The sequence below is a fragment of the Puma concolor genome, chromosome B1 (assembly GCF_028749965.1).
Source record: "Puma concolor isolate L17-30 chromosome B1, mPumCon1.1.hap2, whole genome shotgun sequence".
Lineage (NCBI taxonomy): Eukaryota > Metazoa > Chordata > Mammalia > Carnivora > Felidae > Puma > Puma concolor.
This window is the reverse complement of record NC_141670.1, coordinates 195,124,534-195,148,295: the sequence shown is the minus strand read 5'-3', so window position 1 is coordinate 195,148,295 and position 23,762 is coordinate 195,124,534. Positions and strand designations below refer to the sequence as shown.

Here is a 23,762-nt window from a genome sequence, read left to right as displayed (position 1 = left end):
AGGATTTTGGATTTTCACTGGATGGTTATAAGCAGATGATTTTAAGGGCCACCTCGGAGGAATGACAAATCCTGACGTATGTTTTTAAGATATAAGTTCAGGCACTAGATATACTAGTCCAGGTGTAATAGTAGTAGGGGTAAAAATATGTATGATGGGTAACAGCCTCGAGGCCTGGGATTTTGCAGAAGTCTGAAAGAAACAGGGATTGTGAGATGGGTCTGGTCAGGGCCTTGACCCCATGACGCTCAAGTGTTCAGAGTTGTCGATCCATTGACTCTGTTGACAATTTGGCAGAACTGCTTGGTCATCTCAGTGGAAATGAGCGACCTCATCCAGGTTTTCAACCCTGCTCTAGTTAGGAGGTGACATTTCTGCAGCATGACAGAATGATGAGGCATCAGGCCAACATGGGATCCAGTCCCAGCCTGGCAGTTTACCCATCGAGCCAACACTTTTATGAGTCTCAGTTTCTACTTCGGAAAAATGAAACCACGGACACCCGCCTCCCAAACTTGTTGTCAGGACTCAGTAAAACCAAGTCAGCATCTTGCACATAGTAGGCAATCAACGTTTCCAGGTTAATCAAGGCTTTCCCTTGCCCTTTGGTGGAATATGCCAGACATTGCAAATTTCACTTGTTTTCTCTTAATTATGGTACACATCTATAGCCATTCCCAAGCTCATTGTGCAGATCAACACCACAGACTTTGGCCTCAACTGCCCCCCTCCCTTTCACATATTTATTATCTCCCTAATATGTTTCTTGAACTCTACTCGGGCCATGCGACGAGGCTGTACAATCCAATACCTGTTACTATATTCAAATAATTTGAGTTTTCTGTGTGCAGGAAGACGGTGCCTATGCGGAGGTGGGGAGCATCCCAAGACCAGATGCAGAAGGCTCTCGGGATGAGCAGTGAGACCTCCCAGCCCCTCTGCATATTTCAGGCTACTTCCCTGCCTAAGCTCTTAAATTCGAATAGCTCTCCCCTTCCCCCCTTTCCTGCATTTTCTTGACACACTTTCTTACCCATTCTAGACAATTAGGAAGGCAATTTCCCAGCAGAATTAACTCTAGGCTCCATCTTGCACTTAACTACTGTCCCTCGGCTTTTCTTCCCCCAGAGTGCCAATTTCCCACCTGGCCATCTCCCTTGATTTTCGGTGTCTTGTTAAACAAAAATTTCTTTCTCTTTCTCTCATGCCCGAGACTGAGAAATTACTTTCTTTAATCCGAGCCCTATTTGTACTTTTAAAGCCAAGAATTTTAGAAGCATTCATGGCTCTGAAATTGTTTTCAGTTAGGATTGCTCTGCTAAAATACTGTTGTTGTTGTTGGTGGTGGTGGTGTGTGTTTGTGTGTGTGTGTGTGTGTGTGTGTGTGTGTGTGTGTGTTTCTTTTAATGTTCTGATAGCCGTTCCCTCTGGCTTCATTTTAGAAATCACTGTTTTCTAGACACTGCGATGTCTGTATGTTACGGTTATTTCACTTCCTTAAGAGTTAACTACTTTAATTCCTTTATCATACAGTCATATGTACTACCTTTCTATCTCCAAATGCAATTAAAAGTGCCCTTCGGGTGTTCCAAGTTTTAATCATTCTGTGTGTGGAGCGTTCCCATGGCTCAGAAGGGCTTTCTCTGTCTCCTCTCAGATGGAGCCTTTCTCGGGGAAGAAGGAGGAGGAGGAGGAGGAGGAGGAGGAGGGGGAGGAAGAGGAGGAGGAGGGGGAGGAAGAAGAAGAGGAGGAGGAAGAAGAGGAGGACGAGGAGGAGTGGAAGAGTCAGAATGAGGGGTGGCAGCTTTGTTCCAGAGGCCAAATTCCTCACTTGTTATAGCATTGGCTCTCTTGTGTGGGCCGATGCCAAGAAACCGTTTCTCACCAGCAGTGGCTGTGCATAGTGGTCTTGGGGGACAGGCCACATGTGAGTCCAGGAAAGCACTGCTCTCTCCAACTGGCTCTGTGATCGTAGGCAGTTACTGAATCTGACCTGTAAATGGGAATTATAACACCTATCTCATTGTTTTATTGAGGATCTATAGAAGTTCCTCCAAACTGATGGTATTATAATATTTGTTCTTCAAGATGGTCCTTGGGAAAAGCTGGCCCTCGTCTTTTAATCAGGTTCATGTCAGTGCTCTACATACAGGTGCTCATCAATCTGTGTGTGACATGCGCTCCTCTAGCCCTTGGTTGGTGGCCGCTTGCGGTGCAAGTTTGATGATACCGGAACCGCCCTAGATCCCAATCAGTGCGATGAGTCTACTGGTCGTGCACTTGGATGTCCTGGCAAAATGTCAAATTGCTATCGCGGTTCTCACGTTCTTACTCTCATTTTTCCGGACTTCCTCACAGAGTAGTAACAAACAGGTTCAAACCTGCAACGATCCATGGACCACATCTTGAATAGCATTACTTTCAGCTGCGAGCCTGTTGAAAGTCTAGAACACGTAAGCATTGTGGGAGGTGCAGAAGGTCTGCTGGCACGGCTCTGCCCACCCCCTCAAACGTCAGTGCTTAACAGGGTTTGTGGCCAGTCTGAGTGCGTAAATGGTAAATGGTCTGCCCTGATGCCGGCCTTTTCTGACCACCAGTAACTATGCCTCATTTCCATCACTAAGCGGGGATTCCTATTCCATCCTCAGGCTTGGCTTGGCATTTAGGTGGGAAACGGGATTGGATTGTCATCCCTTCTCATGTTATAAGACCAAGGAAAAGAACCTGCTGGCAGTCAAAACCTTACCAAAAAAAAAACCCAAAACACCCTGGCAGGATTCCAAACACTGACTCCACCCACACTCACTCTCCTAGAGGCCACTTCATGTCGTTGGTGTTGGGGATCACTTTCTAAAGCCAACTACCTAATTCTTCCGGGCATTGGACTCTACTCATTGGCTACCAGTAGAGGCTACGTGTGGGGACCGATGTTCTTACAGTACGACAATAACAACAAAAGTCTTCACTCACTCGGGAAATTCAAGGTACAGCGGCCAAAAGCATTAGATGCCTTCATGCCCAGCTGATGGTGCTGCTTACTTGAAGAGTTAGACTTATTCAACAACACCAACAGCAGAAGGTTATAAATAGTGTTGAAAACACCCAGTGATAATGATTATACCCTTGTAATAACGTTTGTATTGGGAAGGGGGGTACCAATATACGGCACGTGTCTCAGACTCCCTCTCTCCTCCCTCCTTGGCAGATATTAATCAATCGCTTCTCTGTCTTCTGATCATAGGGCTTCAGAATGTCGGCGTAGAATTCAAGGCCATGGCCAACATATAGGAGATGATGAATGGGATGAGACTCCCTCAGCCTTCCAGGGTCGTAATTTAGAGTTAAATGTGCTTTTCACGTGCATTATCATTTCAGCCCTCACCTAGGATGCTGTTACTATGATTCACAATGCACATAATCAGAAAACTGGGGCCCTGAAGAATTAAGGCAGCTGGTGGATATCATACAAGAAATAAGTGGCCAAAGTGAAAGCCGAGCCCTGATCCGCTGCGCTCAGATAGCAAAAGTATTTATTATGCTCCTTCGGAGTGCAGGCTTTTATAAACCATAAGTCATTTAATCTTGTGAATCATAACTCATTGCAACCTGTGAGGCATTATTCATCCCGATTTCAGGGTGAGGAAAGTGGGGCTCAGAGAACTGGAACAACTTGCTCAAAGCCACTACAGGTGGTAAGGAGGGGAGGATCTGATCCCCCTTTCTCCGAATCCAAAGCACATTTGTTTCTCTTAGCACGTGGACCCCACAGTTCAGCCTCTGCTTACACAGAGCACTGCTGGGAGCAGGATGTGGCAAAGGTGTTCAGAGGAACAACATTAGAGATGATGACAACTTGAACATGACTTCAGTGTTTGACACTTAGACAATGATTAAATAAACACTGTCAGAGCACCACACTAGAATATTTGCCACTATTATAAACGGATGATATGATGACTCTGTAGAAACACGCAAACGTGTTTACCAAATAACATTAAGAAATCATATGTATACTGATTACATTTATGCAGAAATTATGCATATGAATGGATAAACGGTAAGGGGAAACACAAAGAAAATATCTCTTGGTTGGGATGCAGGATAATAAGACGTTTTAGTCATGTTAGGCATACTGCGGGGAGAGGCGGGGGAGGTTTCTGTACCTCAGTATGAAGAAAATCTGGCCAAAGAAAATAGACAAAAATAATCACCCATTAGGAAATTTGTCTTTAAGATTTGAAAGAACACATTTCTTTTTTTTTATTTAGTTTTTTTTTTTTTTTAACATTTATTCATTTTTGAGAGTGAGAGAGGTAGAGCGTGAGCAGGGGAGGGGCAGAGAGAGAGGGAGACACAGAATCCGAAGCAGGCTCCAGGCTCCGAGCTGTCAGCACAGAGCCTCATGTGGGGCCCGAACCCACGAACCCTGAGATCATGACCTGAGCTGAAGTCAGACACTTAACCAACTGATCCACCTAGGCGCCCCTGAAAGAACACATCTCCAAAATAATGAAAAGGGCGTAATGGCATTTAGAATAAAAACTAATACTGATTCAGAGCAAGTGGATGTGGCGGTATTAGAATAAAAATTTCCCGTTGGGAACTTGGGAGAATTTCAGTGGAAATTTTGCACACGAGGGGGATCTGGACGTCCCATGCCTGTTTCCTTTCATTTCCTCAATGTGTTCAAATTTTCTGCTCTTGAGATATCATGGTGAAGTTCTAGGTAGTGATTTTGAAAATCAATCACACATTTTTCCCCCTAGATACTGTTGGGCCAGTGACTTCATCTGAATTCTACTGTGTGTTTTTGGGGGGAAGAAGGAAGGGTGTCATTCAAAATCTAGTTTCCACTTACCAAACTCCCATCCACCAGCCATCCATTCAAGAGACATTTACTGGGTACTTATTGTGATCTAGAGCTTATGAAGCTCTGGAAACACAAGACAATCCATCCATGTTCTGGTTGCTGAGTCTAGAGCAGAAGACAGACGAGTGCAGTGACAATTCTTACACAGGACCTACCAAGAGCTAAGCGAGAGACCGTGTGCAAAGAGCTCCAGGAGTAGTGACGAGGGGCAGCTGCCCTGGCTGAGAGTCTCAGAGAGAGAGTCTCAGAGGAGGTGACTGACAAACAAATCTTGAGGGATGAGAAGGAGATGGCCAGGGAATACTGGGAATACTGGATGGGAAGAGAAAGGTAGGAACAGTGTTTCAGGCAGTGAGTCAAGCAAAGTCATACTGCGCCGACTCACGGAGGCAACAAACAACACATTAGGGGAGCGGCCAGTGGTTTATGTGGCGATAGGACGACATGTGAGATGGGGAAAGGATATGGGGCGAGGCTGGGTGGCAGCAGAGGCCTGAGCATGGAGGGCCTTGAGTGCCACGGGAAGACAGCATGGGGAAGCAGAGCAGTCAACCAGTGCATGGGAAACCACAGAGTCCAATTGAAGTCATATGCTGAGACCAACGAGGCAAGGTTTCCTCGCGGATATTAGGAGAGAAGGAAATTGGGGGATGACCCAAGTCCTCCGTCAAGGAGGCAATGTGAACTGTAAGCAGACCTACTTGTTCTGGTACCTTCAACAGCTAGGGAGAGGGAGTATACCTTATCCATTCTTGTCAACACCCCACCCCATCCCCTTTTGTTTCTGGCACACAGTAGATGCCACCAAAATGTCTCTTGGTTAGATAATCTGACTTAAAAACAAAACCAGAGGGGTGCCTGAGTGGCTCAGTCGGTTGAGTGTTCAACTTCAACTCTGGTCATGATTACAGCTCGTGAGTTCGAACCCTGCATTGGGCTCCGTGCTAGTGGTGTGGAGCCTGCTTGGGATTCTCTCTCTCTCTCTCTCTCTCAATAAGTAATTAAAAAAAAAACAGAGCACCTTAAATACCCAAGGTAGGAGAAAACTGTTCAAGCCAACATCGCCCTGCCCGTGTTGAGCATGCAAGGATCGTCCCCCTCCGTCATGGATGGGAGATGAATGAAAACTGTGCTTGCCACTCACGGCATCTTGGGATTTTGCACCCTCCAGGTCTTGTCTAAGTCCTTATGGACACGATTTCTGTATTGCCCACTCCCATTCTCCTTGTGGAAGAGGAAATGAAATCAACATCAATTATTTCTTTTTCAGTTGGAAAATCGAATTCATTAAAGTCATTCAAATTTAGGAAACTGCATACCGTAAACACTCACGTACAAGAAGTGCTTACAGGAAATTTGAAATGATGGCAATTTCAAACCCTGAGTGAGAAAGGACTTTCACTTTGACGAAATAAAAGGCAAGAGTTAGGAGGAATTGTGTTGTCCTCAGGGGTTCTTCTCAGGAGCTCCAAATCCAGGGGAATCCAATGAACAACTCAACTCTTCCCAGGGACCCTCACGAAAGCACACTTGGCAAATAGGAGATGGGACCTCCACGTACCTCTATCACTGCAGTCCAGTGAGGGGGGTGTAATACCCATTTTCCAGACAAGGAAACTGAGGCTTCGAGAGGTTGAATAACTTGTCCAGGGTCACACAGCTGGCAAGTGGCTGAGCTCAGATACATACTCCTGCCTGCTCCCAACCCACGTGCCAGCATGAGGTGCTCTCCCTGACTGGGCTGTGTTCTTGCTGGAACAAAGCTCTCTCCAGAACTGTGCCACTCAGCTCAGCTATACATTCGGGGTCACAACACCTACCTTGTGCCAGTGCCTAAAACAAACTTAACACTTACATTTCAGCCACGGGAAACTGCCTGGAGTTCCCCAAACCCACTAACTTTCTCCATCTTTCTGTGTTGCCACTTGAGGTAGCCCCTCTGTCCAGTCTACCTGGGACCACCTACCCGCCTTTCAGAATCAATTCAAGGGTCATCTCCTCCGTGAAGGGTTTGAGCCTCTCCTGTCCACCCTCCAACAACCGTTCCCTCCTTTGTGCCTGGACTCAGGCCGTAGGATCAAATCCCTCCTCTGCCACCTACCAGCTCTGTGACTCTAAAACATTACTTCTCTGTGCCTCAGTTTCCTCACCTGAAAAACAGGACCAAAAAGAATCCCCAATTCATAAAGTTGTCGTGAGTATTAAGAAAAGACTTCCCGGGCACCTGGGTGACTCAGTCAGTTAAGCATCTGACTCTTAACTGCGGTTCAGGTCATGATCTCATGGTTCACGGGTTCAAGCCCCGCGTCTGACATTGTGGAGCCTGCTTGGGATTTTTCTGTCTTCCGCTCTCTCTGCCTCTCTCTGTCTCTCTCTTTAAATAAACATTAAAAAAAAAAAAAAGACTTCCTAAAAAGTCCATAGCAAGAGTACCTGCACATACTAAGTGCTCAATAAATGTTAGCTATTACGTTGTTCACTGTACCGAGGACAGATTTCTTGCACAGATCTGGTTTTCTTGTGTACTTAAACATACAGAGATCTCCTTGAAAATTGTGGAGACCTGGTACAAAGACGGTGTCTAATAGTTGCATGCGGAGCGAACAATGAACAATGAACAGCGCATCTGGCAGGAATGACAAGGTTGCACAACCGGGTCTCAGGGACTCAGATGCCACGATCCTATCAGGCTGCTCCCTGCCTCCCTGTGGTTGCTGGACTGGATCTTTTTCTGAAATGCCAGGGGGATGGCAGGACTTGCTGTTTTCCAGCAATTAGGGCAAAGGACACATTGTCGAAATCCTAGCTCCTTCTCCCCACCCATAGGTCTCTGGTTTCCCCACTAGAGGGGTTCTATCACCCTACTCAGGGAAACAACCTCCCTCCCCAGGAGTTGGCGACACATTTTGTGAAATGCATCACATAGTTTCCAGGAGTGTCTCCCAGGCAGGAAGCAGTCCTGGCTACTGTGCTGCGCCCGCCCCTTCCTCCAGCGACGACAGTCACCCCAATTGACTCTCCACTGTCCCTGACCACCGGCCGCCATGAGACTGATTCGGAATGTCACGGCAGTGAATGACGCTGTTTTGGCGAAGTTAGATGGCTGTAACTGCTTACCTTCTGTGCTGCTTAATTTTGTGACATAAAAGACACAGCATATTGAAATTTAAGATGTCTGGAGTATTTCAAATCTCTAGCCCTTCTTTCCAAAGCAGGATGCACCCATTTAAAAAAAAATTAAAATCTTCTGCTGGTTTAGAAGGCCATGGATTAATATTTGCCAACACTCGTGTCTGACCTCTTTTTTCTGATCTGGGCGTGGTTTTGGAGCTCCTCATTACCAATCTAAACAATGCCTCGGATGACCCCCTGAAGCCAAAGGCAAGGTCCTGGCTCCTCAGAAGGATGGGGGAGCTCCAGGTTTTGTTTTGTTTTGTTTTATTTTATTTTATTTTATTTTATTTTATTTTATTTTATCTTATCTTATCTTATTTTATAATTTATTGTCAAATTAGATCTTGAGAAACTTAACAGAAGACCATGGGGGAAGGGAAGGGGGAAAAACAGTTACAAACAGAGAGGGAGGGAAGCAAACCATAAGAGACTCTTAAATACAGAGGACAAACTGAGGGTTGATGGGGGGTGGGGTAGAGGGGAAAACAAGTTTATGAATGAATGCACTTGGTGACTGCTCAGCTGTCTTGCGAATATCAGCTGATAAGAGCACTAGGGAAATCTGGGATCCCACTTCTAATCCGAAAAGAAAAGCTTCGTTTGTCATTCTTAGCAACCACTAACCAGGCCAGGTCTCATCACGGAAGCCAAAAGAGTGGTTTTGGGAACTGAATGTGAGGTTCCGCTCGGCCTTGACCTATCAAGTGGTCCACGGCGGTCCCGAGTATTGCTAGGAGGGGTGGCTTCTATCCAGAGACCAGAGGACCCCTCCCTGGGCTCTCATGAATCCTGTGGGTCCTTCTTTGTCAGCATACCTCACTGGAATTGTGGCCAACCACACCCTGCTCGCCTCACCCAGCCCTGGAAGGGGCCACATCTTCTCCACACTGAAGGCCCAGCACCTGGCAAGGCCAGGAAGACAGAGTAGGCTCAATGAAAGAGTCCTGAGACAATCAGTAGATGAAGAAGTGATCAAGGGAGTGAAGAAAGGGAGGAACGGAGGCAGGATGGTCAAATAGCTGCCCACCCAGGATGCATGAGCAGAGGAAGTAAAGGAGTGTTAGGTAGACCCAGAGTGGGAGTAAACAGCCAGGTGCCATGTGGATCTCTGTGATTCCAGTAGGAACCACGATGATGAACACATAGGAGGCGTTCAATAAATTATGCCAATGAACAATAACTGGGTGCTTTCTGTCTCTAGACACTGCTCTAGGCCATTTATAGGGATTGTCTTGCTTAACTTGCACATGAAAACCTACAAGGAGCTGGCATTACTTTTGGCAAAGTGGATTAAGGGCCCATGATAGATGGTGACTCCCCTGGCAGGAGAGACATGATCCAGTTCCTGTCAATATCATCATCCTTCATTCTTACTAGAAAAGCAGCAGGACTCTGCACGGAACACCATGGATTCTAGAGCCAGACAGCCTGAGTTCAAGTCCCAGCCCAGCCACTCAGTGGTGTAAAGCTGGGTGACTGAGTTCACTCACTTGCATTCTCTGTGCCTGGCTCTCTTACATGAATGGTGCTTGCGCACATGGGCCATTGTGAAGGCTAGTGAGTCAAGACATGCATGGATGGCGAGAGCATGCTGTAAGTGCTACATTTAAGTGGTAACCTTGGAAACACTGTCCTGTATTGCCCAAACCCCCACATGTTTTCTTATATCGCTGTTGGGTGAGGGGTTGGTACCAGTCTCCCTCAATTTGCAAATGTGGTCTTCTCAGTCTCTGTGGGTTAAAATCAGAGAACCACAGAACGTGGGAGCCGGGTGGGTCTTGTTGACCCCAAAGTGAAGGTCACCATTTTACTGATGATAACAGGAGGAGCTAGGGAAAGGGGAGGAAGAGAATTTAGCATTTATTGATTTGTATTAAATGCAGCTAAAAGACTTAATAAAGAATCTGTCCAGATTTCACCAGAGAGTCAGTGACCAAGTCTACAATAGAATCTAAAATCCCAGACTCCTCTGTGGAGTCTGTTGAGGACACAGAGTATGGAACTTCTTTCTCTGCCTGAGAAGAGGCATCTTCAGATAGTTTAAACTAAATCTCTCATGGTCTCTAGCATGATGAAATGCCTAGCAGTGGAGAACAGCCTTCTGAATTCCTATGGCTAGAACATGCCAGAGACCCCCATTTCCCCAGTCCTTGCTACTCACTTCTATTGTTCCGGTGGCCCCTTGGGGGCAATTCTAAATACAGAGCCTAGAGATTTGGAAAAACCTAGTTCCAGCTACCCTGGCTGGGGTCACTTGCCTGTCCACCCATCCTCCTGGGCAGACCCTGGATTCCTTCTGAGCAGGGACCACAGGACTATTTACTGGAGAACAACCCAGTTCAGAGCTGCCAAAATGGTGGTGGTGTTGGAACAAAGTAGGGTGGTGGGCAGCAAAGCTGACCCAGCTCTTTTCTTGTCTGGATTTGGCTTTGGGGCATCTAGGCTGGATGGAAAAGGGCTCTTCTCCCTCTACTCAGATGGGGGACACAACCATACTCATGGTTGATCCTTCCGGAGGCTTCTGGCCTGGCAGCCTGAGCAGCCAGTTGCTCCAAGACCTGGCTCCCAAGTTACTCTCCCTCCTGACTCTCTTGGCTTCTCACTCCATGTCCCAGCATCATTAAACTGCTTGGAATTCCATCCCCTAACCCATCATGCTCCTTCTTTTCCCTCTGATGGGAGTGTCTTTCCTCCCCTTCCTCTTGTTTGCCTTTGTTCATTCTTTCATACTCAAGTCAGGCACCATCTCCTCCATAAAGCTTCTCTGATGTAGTCTTCTGAGAGGTCTCCCTTCTGCACTCCCATTTCTCCACTTGGAGCTTTTGGTCATGGCATTTACCATTTTGTATATAATGTTCTCTCTATGAATCTAGCCCTCATAGGAGTGGGTTTCTTCATGGCAGGTGTCATGACTTTCGTCTCTGAATCTTCACTGTCTAGCCCAGGGTGTGGCCCATGGCACTGAGTGCATGACTTGGAAGCATTTATTCAAATCATTGTTAATTCACAGAAGAGAAAGTCCAGCCAAAACATTTCAACATTTCCACATATGCAAAATGATTGTGCATAGAGGGTTGTGAATTCAAAACAAAATTCTCAAACCTACACAGCACTCAGGAATAAAGAAACAACAGCATGAACTCCATGATGGGATGGGGGCCTGAAGAAGTGGCTGCAAGTGACAATGATGGAGCTCAGAAACAAAGGAATGTGGAATGTGGCCGCTGCCTTCTTGTGGAGTTTGGAGGACAATGCTTGCCTTATGACGGAAATCATATTCTCTACCTGCAACATGGCGACCGCAATTCTACATTACACACCACTGTGACATATGTTACCCTTTTAGACCAAATATGGAAGCTAGAATTATTATGTAGGCAGAGAATCTTGCCTAACCCTTAATTTTTAAAAATAAAAACTGACTTCATATCCAACCCAAAAAATCTGTTACGTGTTACCCAGAGAGTTCTTAAGAAGACTTAGAAATAAATGTCTGTGTCACACCATTGGGCTGCCCTCTTTCTGGAGGCACACAGAGTCTCCTCAGAGACACTCCTTGGGTGGAGATGCAGAGGCAGTGAACGCAACAATAGTACACTCGAAACCCGAGACAACCACAAGGGGCATAGCGCCCAAACATTTGATGAGCAGACATTGCTAGCCTTTGAATAATGAATTCCAAGAGTCATACAGAGAGAGGGAGTTCAATCCTGATGATGTCTAAGTTTGCTGTTTTGTTAATTAAACCCCATCCCCCATTGGACGCACACACACACACACATACACACACACTGTGGCGTAAGACAACATACATATTATGTTACATTGCCTCATTTTAACTCCTTGGTTCAAGATACATATAAATCTCTAAAGCACTTTTCAAATTCATCAGGAAATGTAATCATCCCATTGGTCTTACCCTGAGGTAGTTGAGGGTGAAATTTGTTAGTCCCATCCTGGTGATGTTTTTGGATAGCTGATCCAGGACCTGAGGATCTTGTGCCTAAAACAGGAAAAGAAAATCGTATTTTTCATCTCTGCATCATGGTGCCAGGAAAGTCTCGGATTCTACTAAAGTTGCTAAGAAATGAAATCTTGACACTGTTGGTTTTTCTCAGAGGGGAGGTTGCTGGAGACAATTTAATTTACATTTTGAAGACACTTGAATATAATGGCTCAAGAACATTTTTGGATCAATGGTGCAAGATCTATGGCCAGTAGAACCAAAATGAGTCAGACAAGCTTTCAGTCCTTGGGAGAAATAGCTTTACTTCCTTCCACCAGTGAGACGCCACGTGTCTTCAGGAGGAGGGTCACTAAGCCAGGACGCTTTCAAGTCTTTGGCACTCGCCAGAAAAGGCAGGGCCCCTGGATTTGGTAGAGCCATGCTTTAGGACTGGCCTTTGTTTTGTGTTGTGGTAGTGTTGTTTTTAACAGCTTGGAGTCCAAGACTATATTTGAAAACTTTGCCATTTCTACCAAATGGCAATATATATATATTACCACATATACCATACATATATATATACGTATACACACACACACACACACACACACACACACACACACACACACACACACATATATACATATATTGTATGTATATATAAATAAATATATATATTTAAGAATTCTAACTTTCCTCCCCATTAAGCTGAGGCTAGCAATAGATGTTCTCAACAATTTTCACCCCGCACATCCTCCAGGACTGTAAGGGGAAGCATCACATTTTCCAAAATATCCGCCACGTGTATAAGAGCAATGTGGCATTCCGTAGGCTACCCCAGTGTTCTGTTGGGCTAGAAAAAAAAGAAAGTTCTTTTGGATTGCATTGTAAAGTGAGTCTCTTGGTTGATGCTCTTTCTTTCGGTTTGTCTTTTCTTCTTTCTTAACTGGTAGAAACAAATTGGAATGAAAGAGAGACTCAAGTAAGCACCCTTTTGTCTTCCTGCTTGCAGTCATGAGACGATCTAGGTTGTTCTAACACTTTAATTTATTCTTTCCTGTACTTAATTCTCCTCATAGTCACACAACCACTTGGCGTTGTGTATATCAGTAAAAAAAAACAGATGTCAGCAAAAAGAGAGCTGGTCACTTCTCATGTCAATTTCTGGAAAGGGCGTCCTCTGTGAATATGGAGCCAGTATTTATGGAACCCCTTTCATGAGCCAAGAAAGGTGGTTCTCTAGATATTCTCTAGTCATGACCGACATCAAGGAGCTTCCTTTGCACAAGGAGGACAGGATAATAATAAATGAATGGAACTATATTGCTGCTGCTGTTAAAAGCCAGTCACCACTACTTGAAGAGGACCTACTGTGTGCCAGGCACTGTTTTATGCCCTTTACGTGCATTAACTCTTAATCCTCATACCAATCAATCCTCTGAGGCAGACTCTATTACTGTATCCATTTTACAGATGAAGATCTGGAAGCACAGAGATGCCATGCCACTTGCCCAAGGTCACACAGGAACAGGGATACACCTATGTGGTCTCATTTTAGGGCCCAGGCTCCCAACCACTAACCTCTGCTATCTTTCTGTCTATTCTGAAAACAATAAGAGTGACAACTCCAAGCTGCTTCAAGGGGAGCAAAGGATGTGAACTGGGCTTTGAAAGCTGAGAAGAAGTTGGGGATACGGATAGGAGGGAAGATTGGAGCAGGGGAGTTGGGCGCCACAGCAGAAAGTGCAAGGTCAGTGAAAAAGGTAGAGATTGGGTTAACCAGTTGGGAGGAGAGGGTCGAGGACAAAAGCCTGGGGACACAGACTGGAATTGGATGGTCGGGAGACAGATAGCTTATCAGTCTGGGTTCTGGAGTCAGTACCAGCTGAGTTGAAATCTTGATTTCCCACTTTCGGGCTGAGAAGTATGGAGTAACTTATCAAGCCTGAGCCTCAGTTTCCTCACTTCTAAAGCAGGGAGAGTGATAAGGCACCTCTCTGGGTCACTGGGAGGATTAAATATAATGTGTACAATACTTAGCACAAGGCCTGGCATAGCAAACAGCCAGTAAATACTAGCTACTGTTATTGTATTCTTTTTTGATTGTACAGGGTCTCAAAAATCAGGCTCATTAAGTCTGATTTTGCTCCAAAGCTTTTTCACAGAAACTGCTGCATCATGCATTCTGGAAGAGGGATTTATTTAGTCGATGCCTTTGACGCCTTCTTCAGGGACTGCACTCAGCTAGCTCTTAGCAAGTCTTACCCCTCACACACATCCCCAACTTGGCATTGAATCTGGCCTTGCACCTAGTTGGTGCTCAATAAATTTGTCGTGGTTCATGGTCGAATGAAACCGAGAGAATCCCAAATCGTCTGCTTCACTCCAACACCATGGTTAGGAGGGACGTTGACACAGATGTGAGGTACATGAGCCCCACGTCTTGTCAGCTGGTTCTAATCAAGACTGGAAACTGTTTTTCTTACTTCTTGTTTTATTTCTTTCCCCAGTTATACATAACAGGTTTAATAGCCCAGGCAGAGCAATACTTGATAATGACTCCATGGAATTTAAGAAAAGTACAAACTGTTTATTGCGGTAACCCCAGTTTGGAGTTTAAAATAGTAAAGTATCAAAAAAAAAAAAAAAAAAAAAAAAAACTCACAACGCACCAAACTCACAAACAAAGAAGAGGGAAAAGGGCCTGTGGAATAAAATGGTTGAGGGAAAAGCTCAAAATTGAGAGTTCATTGCCCAGTTTGTGAAAATTGTTGGCATTCTTTACAGAGAGAGAACTGGACTTTTTCTCGTTGAAGAAATGAGGGGGTAAAAGAAAAGACAGTAAAATAGTGATGAAATTACTTACGTGCATGGCTAGAATGCTCCTTGGGACTAACTCTCTGTATTGTCTAATGGTAAAGTGCCATGTTTTTATTCTCATGAGATCATCAAAGGTGAACTCCAAGATCAGTCTGCCTTCTGTACATACCTAGAAGCGACAAACATCACACTCATTGGCTGTGCACCTTGTGAATGCCACATTTTTGTAACTCACACGTCAGCTACTCAGCGGGGTCTCCCTGACTGTCCTTGGGCAGCACTGTATCTTAGTAAGGATGTGACACAAGTGCTTTATCCACAGCACAGTGAGGCAAGTGTGAGCCCTAGAATCCATGGGTCCTGAAGACGGCACAGTTGCTCGCTAGCCATGATTTACTAGTAACTTTACTGGTTGCCACGAAACTCTATGAGCCTCTGTTTCTTCATTTGCACGTAGGGGACCAAAACCCACATTATTGTAATATTATGTCAAAAGTGTGCACCTGCGAAAATAATACCCTCCCCACCTCCTTTTACTTCTGTTGTCATCATCTTTCTACCATCAGAGCTTGAAATCTTGTTCTAATCGTGGTTGCCCTACTCTGGGAGGAAGTATCTGCTAAAATTATTTATGCTTACGTGTGACTTACTACAAGGTTACCCAATCAGAGGAAGTTTTCATTTTTAGAGACAAATTCCAGGCATGTTTAGAGTGTATTCCTTCAATCACATGCTATGAACAGTGACAAATTTTGCTTGCATAGAGGCATGCTCTCTTTCGAGGAAAAATTATATTATTAATGAAACATAGAATTTGTGAGGCTCTCTTGGGGCCTCTGGCTGGCTCAGTTGGTGGAGTGCGTGACTCTTGATCTTGGGGTCATCGGTTTGAACCCCATGCTGGGTGTAGAGATTACTTAAAAATAAAATCTTAAAAAAAAAGAATTTGTGAGGCTCTCTTCCGTGATGCAGTGATCTTTGACAGGGTAGTCATTTTTTTTCTTCTTTTGATATTCAGATCAGTTTTAGCATGTAGTTCCTATTTTATTTACCTATTTTGTTTCACCGTTAATGACTTTGAAATAGAAAATACTAGGTAGTCAGACACCATTGATCCCACTGATCCAACTTCAGCTAAAAAATAGTGGCAGTGTATGTGTTCAGTTTACATAATTACAACTGCTTATTCAGTTCGTCTTTGCTTTAGAGCAGGTGGAGGCTTTGATATCAAAGTCCTAGATTCACATCCCAACTCTACTTTGTACTTGTTTTGGAACTCTGAGACAACTGAATACATCCCCCGCATTCCAGTTTCCTCCTCTGTGAAATGACAATAATACTAACCTTACTTCGGGTTGCTGGGGAAATGTATGATGATATTGTGTGTGTCGATTGCCCAGTATTATACTTGGCACACAGGAGGATGATAGCAAATGATAGCTCTAAAGATAAAAGAAACACAACCAAAGAACCCTGGACTGGTGGTTGTCATAAAGTGCTCTCTGAGATTTAGGGGTCCATGGAGGCGTCTCAGGGGCTCTGCTGGGAAGAGTTCGGCCTCCTTCTAGACCATGTGATCTCCACCCATTTTTTTCAATTCAACCAGAACAGCTTCAGTTCTACTGTTTCAATATATTGGACTTCTGCTCAAGCTTTTTTGGAGAAAGCTTTCCTATGCTAAGAGCAAACATATAAAACTTCGGAAGCCACTGCACTACACAATTTTTAAAAATCATAAATAACAATCCATTCAACAAGGGGCATGCTCCTTCTGAAAACTATAGTCCCTGAAGATAATTAGCAATTTACCTAACTTTTTATGAGATGTTAACAATCATTTCTCCCTTTGGGAATCTAATACGAAAGGCCGCCATTCATTGAGTTCCAACTATGTCCTAGGCACTGGGTTAGGTGCTTTCTATTTACTCTAATTTAAGGTAATGTTTTTTTTTTTTTTTAAACGAACTAACAACCACTACAAAGAGAATTAGTAACATGTGTTGATAGGGCACTACTTAAGAAAGATGCTATTGTCATGTGCCATTTTCATTTTTTCAAAAGTCTCAGGACTGTGGGATGATTATTGATGATGTGGGTGAAGACCTCTAACTGAGATGCTACTAGCAGAATCTGCGGGTAATTTCTGGCATTTAAGGCACTTTGCCCCAAAACTGCTCGAAAGAATGGTCTTCAGGGCTTCCTTCTGACATCTTAGCCATGATAGTTGTGCACTCTGAAACGGGAAGACTTTCATGTCCCCAAACCACTCCTCTAGAACACCCTTAGCACTGGAATTAATTCACCAAGGGTTGCAGGGAGATTAAGTTACACAATTCCCCCTGGGGTGTTAGTAGGACAGAAGCCACCTGCATTGAAAGCTTTCACAAAAGGGAGGTGACCGCAGCCAGCCCGTGACAGTTGAAATATCCTGACAGTAGAGGACAGGGATATTTGGATGCTACACCTTTTTAAAGAAAGGGTATTGTTAGGTGTTTAAACAAATATTAGCCCAGTTAAATCTCATGCTTTTTTTTATTATTATCTAATCTATTTGTTTTGTGTTTATTAACCACAAACTCAGGGAAGACGTAGGTTCTGGCTTACTTCTACTGGAACAGAATTTCATAATGAGAAGGTATGGATGTAGTCCTTCTGATGAATTACTCAATTGTAGCATCTGTAAGGTCAAGTAAAATTGTGTTCTCTGTTTACTGTGACATAGCAAACCAGTTGAGGACCCTTATTGCTATCAAACCGTCCTGGGTCTACAAAAGGGGAAACTGTAATAAGCCTTGGGCTCCTCCTTTGTCAGCCAAAGCCAAGAAATCAGCTTTCTCCCAAGCAGGTCACGTGCAAGAGAGGAATCCTTGAAAGTGAATCCACGTTGACTGTTTTGGATGTTTTTCCTGAAGGAAAATTCAGTGACTTCCTTGAATGGAAGAATGGAGAAGAATTTGGTCACTGTTGGTCTCCCCTAAGTAGTGATACCATGGCCTTCTCCCAAGCCCTATTCAGCCTCACTGCCTCCTGCCCCCATCATGGCAGTTGAAGGCTTTGTGATTTATTTCATATGCAACAATCAGCAAATGGAATAAAGGCACCTAAGGGGGGGGGGGGGGAATATATATATATATTCCTTGTTTGGAAATGGTAAAAAACAGACATAGCTTTTAAAGGGGAATTAATATTTTCTCTTTCCAGAAAAATTCTGTGCATTGCTCTTAATCAATACAATTAACGTAGCTTTTATCTAAAGTTGGCCTTTTTTTTTAAAGCTGCCTTTCACTTGGAATCCAAAATCAAAAGGGTCCCCAATTAAGAAAACATTTTCTGTTGTGCTGAATTCATGTTACCGTACTGTGAGCTCTGACATTTTGTTTCTGTGGTAACCAAAATCAGCTGATTAGTTGGCATGGCAACAGAAAAGATGTAATCCCAGCAGACACGCTCTAATCAATGCCCCCAGCACAGATGGTCTCCGGAGGATCAACAAGAAAGAGGCTGGCAGGCATTCAGCGGATCACGTGCTAGCTTGAGACTAGGCCAGGAACAAGAGAACTAAAAAAGAACATTTCTCAAACTAACCGGTAGCTTTTTAACCCTTTTCTTTCTTTGGCTAATTGCGAAGCAATGTTGACCATGCCACTGCACAATACAGTGACTTTCATAGAGCTGTTACGAAAAGAAAATGTGCTTTTCAGGTAGAAGTGTTTACTTAATTTTCTCAGTCTTTATGCATGAAATACTGCTTTCAAATTAACAAGCGCACAAAGCTCATTGTATTTTATGTAGAGATACTGTATCTGTAAATGCATATTGAAATGCATATATATACGTATATTAGGGCAATATGATCATTGATATTATAATAATTTGATTGGAGTTGGGCTAAGAGTAGAAACGTATAAATCCTGGAGGATGATGTTGTAGACAGGCTAAGATAAGAATGATGTCAAAGACATGAATGAGTGTTCATCTAGGAAAAGTGGCTGGGGCATTTCCATGGTACTTTTCTATAGTAATAAATAATTGCATAATAAATAATTGAGACCAGAGAAAGCATAAAGCTGTATTTACAGAGTGATAAGGGTGTTCAGTCCTGGGTGTGATTATTATTTCAGTTTGTAAAATCTAAAAGTAACCAGATGTGTACCCCAAAGAGGGCTCCTCTCGGCATCTGCCGGCATCCACACCCTCAAATATAATTCAAGGGTCTTTGATTCTGAAAACCTTGGTGATTGCCCTTCAGATTATTGAGCCTTGTTTTCAATTTGATTCAAAATTGAATACAGAAAAGAAAGGCTTCGTAATGTGTGTCTTAAAACTCTAATTACATATTTATCCATAATCTATAATGTTCCTAGGATCAGGAAATTGCAAAATGCACACTATACCCCTCGGTAATATTAAATATTACTGTTGATTAGGACTGCAGCTGATTTTTGATTCACCAGTTGACCAAATTTTCATAAAAGCAACTCGGAACCACTGGGTCAAACGCTATTGGGGGAATTAGAGTATATTGATAGTCTAAATTAGAACAATGTGATACTGCCTGTACTTAATGTGCTAAATAATTCCACGTACAGCAGCCTCCCCTTTAAAAATAGAGCATCGGCTTCCAGGCTATATTTTTCTTTGTGGTACTGAAAGGTCATTAGCTCACTGTTTCATACTAAATAGTCATATTTTATTACGTGAAGATGGCTTATTTTTAATTAACATAAGAACAAAAGAAAACTGGAAGGATTCCTTGGGTAGTATAATGATCACCAAGGAGCCAAAAAAAAAAAAAAAAAAGGAATGCTTTAGAATTTTCTAAAAATAAATGTGCATAATTAGCATCTGGACTCAGTCCACATAGCTAAGCTACATTTCCCAGAAAGTGGTATTTTTCATCATGGTATGGAAATATTCATTATAAGAGTTGGGAACGTATTGCCATGGAGGAGAGGGAGGGGTGATCTAAATAACTGAAGCTTGGGGCCGAAAGAACTGAGTTCAAGAGGATGCTCCCACCGTCTTCCTGGTGACTACCTCAGATGCCTGAACAAACCACTCGGCCAGCTGAGAGGGGCGCATCCGCAGATGAGGAAGAGTCAAGAATCAACAGAAGAAAACTTTAGCTTCTTGATTTGAATGAAAAAAAAAAAAAAAAGAGCACTTTATTATTGATTCATCAGAAGAATGGGATTTTTTTCAAATTTAAAACCAGTCCTGACTGTATGGCACTTTAACCTCAGAGCAACTGACTCTGCTCATTTATGAGATAGCTTTGGCCTGAAAAGAAAGACATTGGAAAAATATAAATGATAGGGCTGCCTTTTATTATATATTTTACATGCATATAAAATGTTATGTTTTATTTTAAAGTTATTTATTATAATAAAATTATTATAAAATATTATATTATTTTACTTCCATAAACTATTTTATGTGTTATGAAAGGGCTGCCACAAAATGCATTTTTACTTTCCATGGCTGTAGGCTTTGGAAGTAGCTTCTTCATTATAGCTGTTTTATTTAATTCTCATGGATTTCTTTTTTCCCTTAAAGCATAAGAAATTGGTGTGTTTTTCTTGATTACCTAAATATAATGCTAAGTCTAGACAAAAACTAAACAAACAAACAAATAAAACCATAATGAGCTAGCAGAGAAAGCTTTTCTCCGTGGGGCTTTGACTTTGTAACATTCGAAATAGGTTGTATTATCCATCTAACATACAAGATTATGGAAATATTTTACATCTCCAAAATGAAGTGAGGCATGGGCAGATTAAACCATCACCCAGGTGATCATTCCTTTCCACATAGCAAAACTCTCTTCCCAGAATACAGTGGGAATGTACTTTGTCCCTGAGCAGCAACCTTCCTTTCTGCTCAACCGTTAAAAAGGAAGAAAGAGAAAAACCCAACTCTTATCCTGCATTTAAAAATGTCTATTGACAAAATCAAGATACCATAAGATCAATGACATTTGATGACTTGCTTGGCATTTTAGAACTATTTTCTTTGCCCTTGTGTGTGTGTGTGTGTGTGTGTGTGTGTGTGTGTGTGTGTGTGTGTTTTAACATCATTGTGAGCATCAGAAAGATTAAACTGTACCAACAAGATCAATGGATACTTTACATGATAAACATTTTATTTCTATTCTTTCAGCAAAATTGAGCAGAGGTAACAAACACATCTTCAGTTTGGTAATTTGGGCTTTTTGCAATTAACCCTGATAATTCAACTTCTGAACTATAAAGAGAGGATCATCGTGTGTGTTTTCAACTAAAAGAGATAGGTGCTATCATTAATATTACAAATTAGTTCAAATTGAGTCTTTGTGAAAATGCAATGAACTAGTGTTCATTAAAACAAATTTCGGTTTGTCAGAATCTCTAGCTAAATATTTGTTCTGAGGAATGTTTCTACTTGGGAGAGGGCATAAAGGGATTGTCTGTAGTGTTCCAGAAAGGTCTTTGCCCAGGGGGACGTTACATCTGTCAACTGTCTGTGGATAGGAAGGGGTCATAGGTGTAGAACGTATAGAAGCCAGGTTGATTCTCTATCTCTTCTCTTTCATTTTACATCCTTCAAGGTCCTTGAATTCTGCCTCAAAGAATGTGTCACTTGCTCCTCCCTCCACAACCCTTCCCCTGTGTTCCTATTCTCTCACAACCAGCCTTTGGCTCTACTGTGCTCACTTGCTCACTGACCAACCAGAACTTCCTAGAATTTGGGGAAACAACCTTTAAACTCTGAATTCCCTAGTTTCATTCATGTTTTTATGTTCCCTAGAGATTACAACTAGTTCAGTTGTAGTCAGTTGACTTTTTCCCTGTTTGTTAACATTTGAATTTAGCTTTAAAAAGTGTTTCATTTCAGAAACAAAACACAAATACTGACCACACAACAATGGGGAAATGTTATTTTAGCTGTAGAAAATTCTTTGTATTACAGTCAAAATTCTAATTTAGCAAGTTGGGTTTGACAGACCAGCCAATGCTCTCTCCCTCTTAGTTCCGAGGCTCTGTCATATTTGACTTTCAGGTGCTCTGTACCACTTGCACATATCTTAGAAGAGTGTTCACCAAGAGTCTAGCCGTGCCACAAACAAAAGAGATGATCTCATAGTGCTGAAAGCGTCTGAGATGTGAGAAATCAGCTCAAAGTTCCAGAAGAAAACCACAATCATTATCCTTCAATACACCCACAGAGAAACAAGCCATGTTGCTGAGGGTGTCCTGTACCTTGGTAAACATGGGCTTCCCATGCTGGGTGACCATAGCACACTGGTCGCAGTCCACTGTGATGGATGAGTTGTGGTATGACTCTTTCGAGTGTTTGAGGATGTAATACAGGTCAGTCACCCCTCCTTCAAACACAGTGCTAAAGTAACGAGGGATAAGCGTCCTGCCAATAGCTGGGAGAGAAAACACAGAGAAATAAACCATTAACACAAATATCCAATGGTCCCACGCACCCCACATCATTGCCAGACCTCCAACGGGTACGAATCATTTCAGGAAACCAATCATACCAGGAGACAAATGTCTTTCTTTTATAAACAGCCATGACCCTTCTGGGTTACAGTTAGTAAAACAACATCTCCAACTATTCAGGGAATATTTGTACGTTCATCTCTTCAGATTTTGTGTCCACCGAAAGTTGATCATGTAAGGGTTGATACTTTAAAAATAAGGGGAACAGAATCATTGACTCCTTTGGATCTCATAAGTATCCTCTAAGTGGACATATTTTCTTTTTTTTTAAGTTTATTTTATTATTTATTTTTGAGAGAGGGAGAGAGACAGAAAGAGAATCCCAAGCAGGATCTGTGCTGCTAGAACAGAGCCCAATGCGGGGCTCGAACCCACAAACTGTGAGATCATAACCTGAGCTGAAATCAGGAGTTGGAGGCTTCACTGACTGAGCCACCCAGGTACCCCAAGTGAAAAAAAACAACAAAAAAACCCACATTCAGCTGACTTGGAATTTTCAATGAGCTGTTTATAGAGCAGTCATCTAAACATATTTGATTCATAATAATGTAAATTTTAATAATGTAATGCTTTTTAGTGTGCAAAGTATTTTGGGGTGTTATTTCATCGGATCTTAAGAACAACCTCAAGACAGTAAGGAACTGGAACTCAAAAGGATTATTATGCAAAAAACCAAAAAGGTTATTAGGACTGTATCAGAGTCACATGACTTATAAGTAGATAATTGGGGTCTCTAACTCCAAATCTGCAAACATTTGCTCTTTCCAATACCTTGTCTCCAAATGCTTTAATGAATGGAAATCTTTAAAATGCGATCAGGATCAGAATATATGAAGAAGTCCATACCTATGTAAATACTGATTATTCTATCTGCTTCTGGAGCTGGATAAGATTTCTTTCTAGAACAAAAGACCAATTTTAAGAGAACCTGATACCTTCTACTCGGTCTAAATTGGTCTCTTTGATTGTATGTGTCCTGCCTGTCCTGCCCCATTTTAGTTTGAACGATTGGTAAGTAGCTGGGACTCTCTGATATATGAAGCCTAGAAACACCTAACAAGCCCTTGCTTTAGCAGAGATTTTAAATCCTCTTATGCTGAAAATCCCAACTCATAATATCAGGAATTTTGCCTATGTGCAGATTTTAAGGCAAAGTACTAAAGCACTCTCAAGCGATCCAAGGTTTTTAATAAATCTCTTACATTCACTGTGTAATGCCTTCTGAAAGACAAAAATAATATTTAAGGTAAATAAATTACCAAAGAGAGCTTCGGTACGAAAGATCATGCAATCTTCACTTGAATGTTTTAAAATGTTTAATTTCATTTTCAAAGAATCAATATGAATCCATTCCATATGTATCTATATCTCTTTTGTACATGGATTTGGAAAGAAAAAAAAAAAACTGTAAAAAGAATATCCTGCCAAACTGTGCTCCGAAGTAATCTCTAAAGAATCCTGC

The 23,762-nt window shown here is 42.6% G+C and overlaps 1 protein-coding gene across 11 annotated transcripts in view; it reads right to left on the bottom strand.

Moving 5' to 3' along the window:
- LDB2 (LIM domain binding 2) overlaps positions 1-23,762 on the bottom strand; it is a 384,194-nt gene that overhangs the window by 63,188 nt on the left and 297,244 nt on the right. For all 11 annotated transcript variants that reach the window (XM_086705382.1, XM_086705386.1, XM_086705384.1 and 8 more), the window contains exons 3-5: positions 22,049-22,221; positions 14,857-14,979; positions 11,964-12,047 (exon numbers count right to left, since the gene is read on the bottom strand). In XM_086705382.1, the coding sequence (XP_086561508.1) occupies positions 11,964-12,047; positions 14,857-14,979; positions 22,049-22,221 (380 nt within the window). The remainder of the gene's footprint in view (positions 1-11,963; positions 12,048-14,856; positions 14,980-22,048; positions 22,222-23,762) is intronic.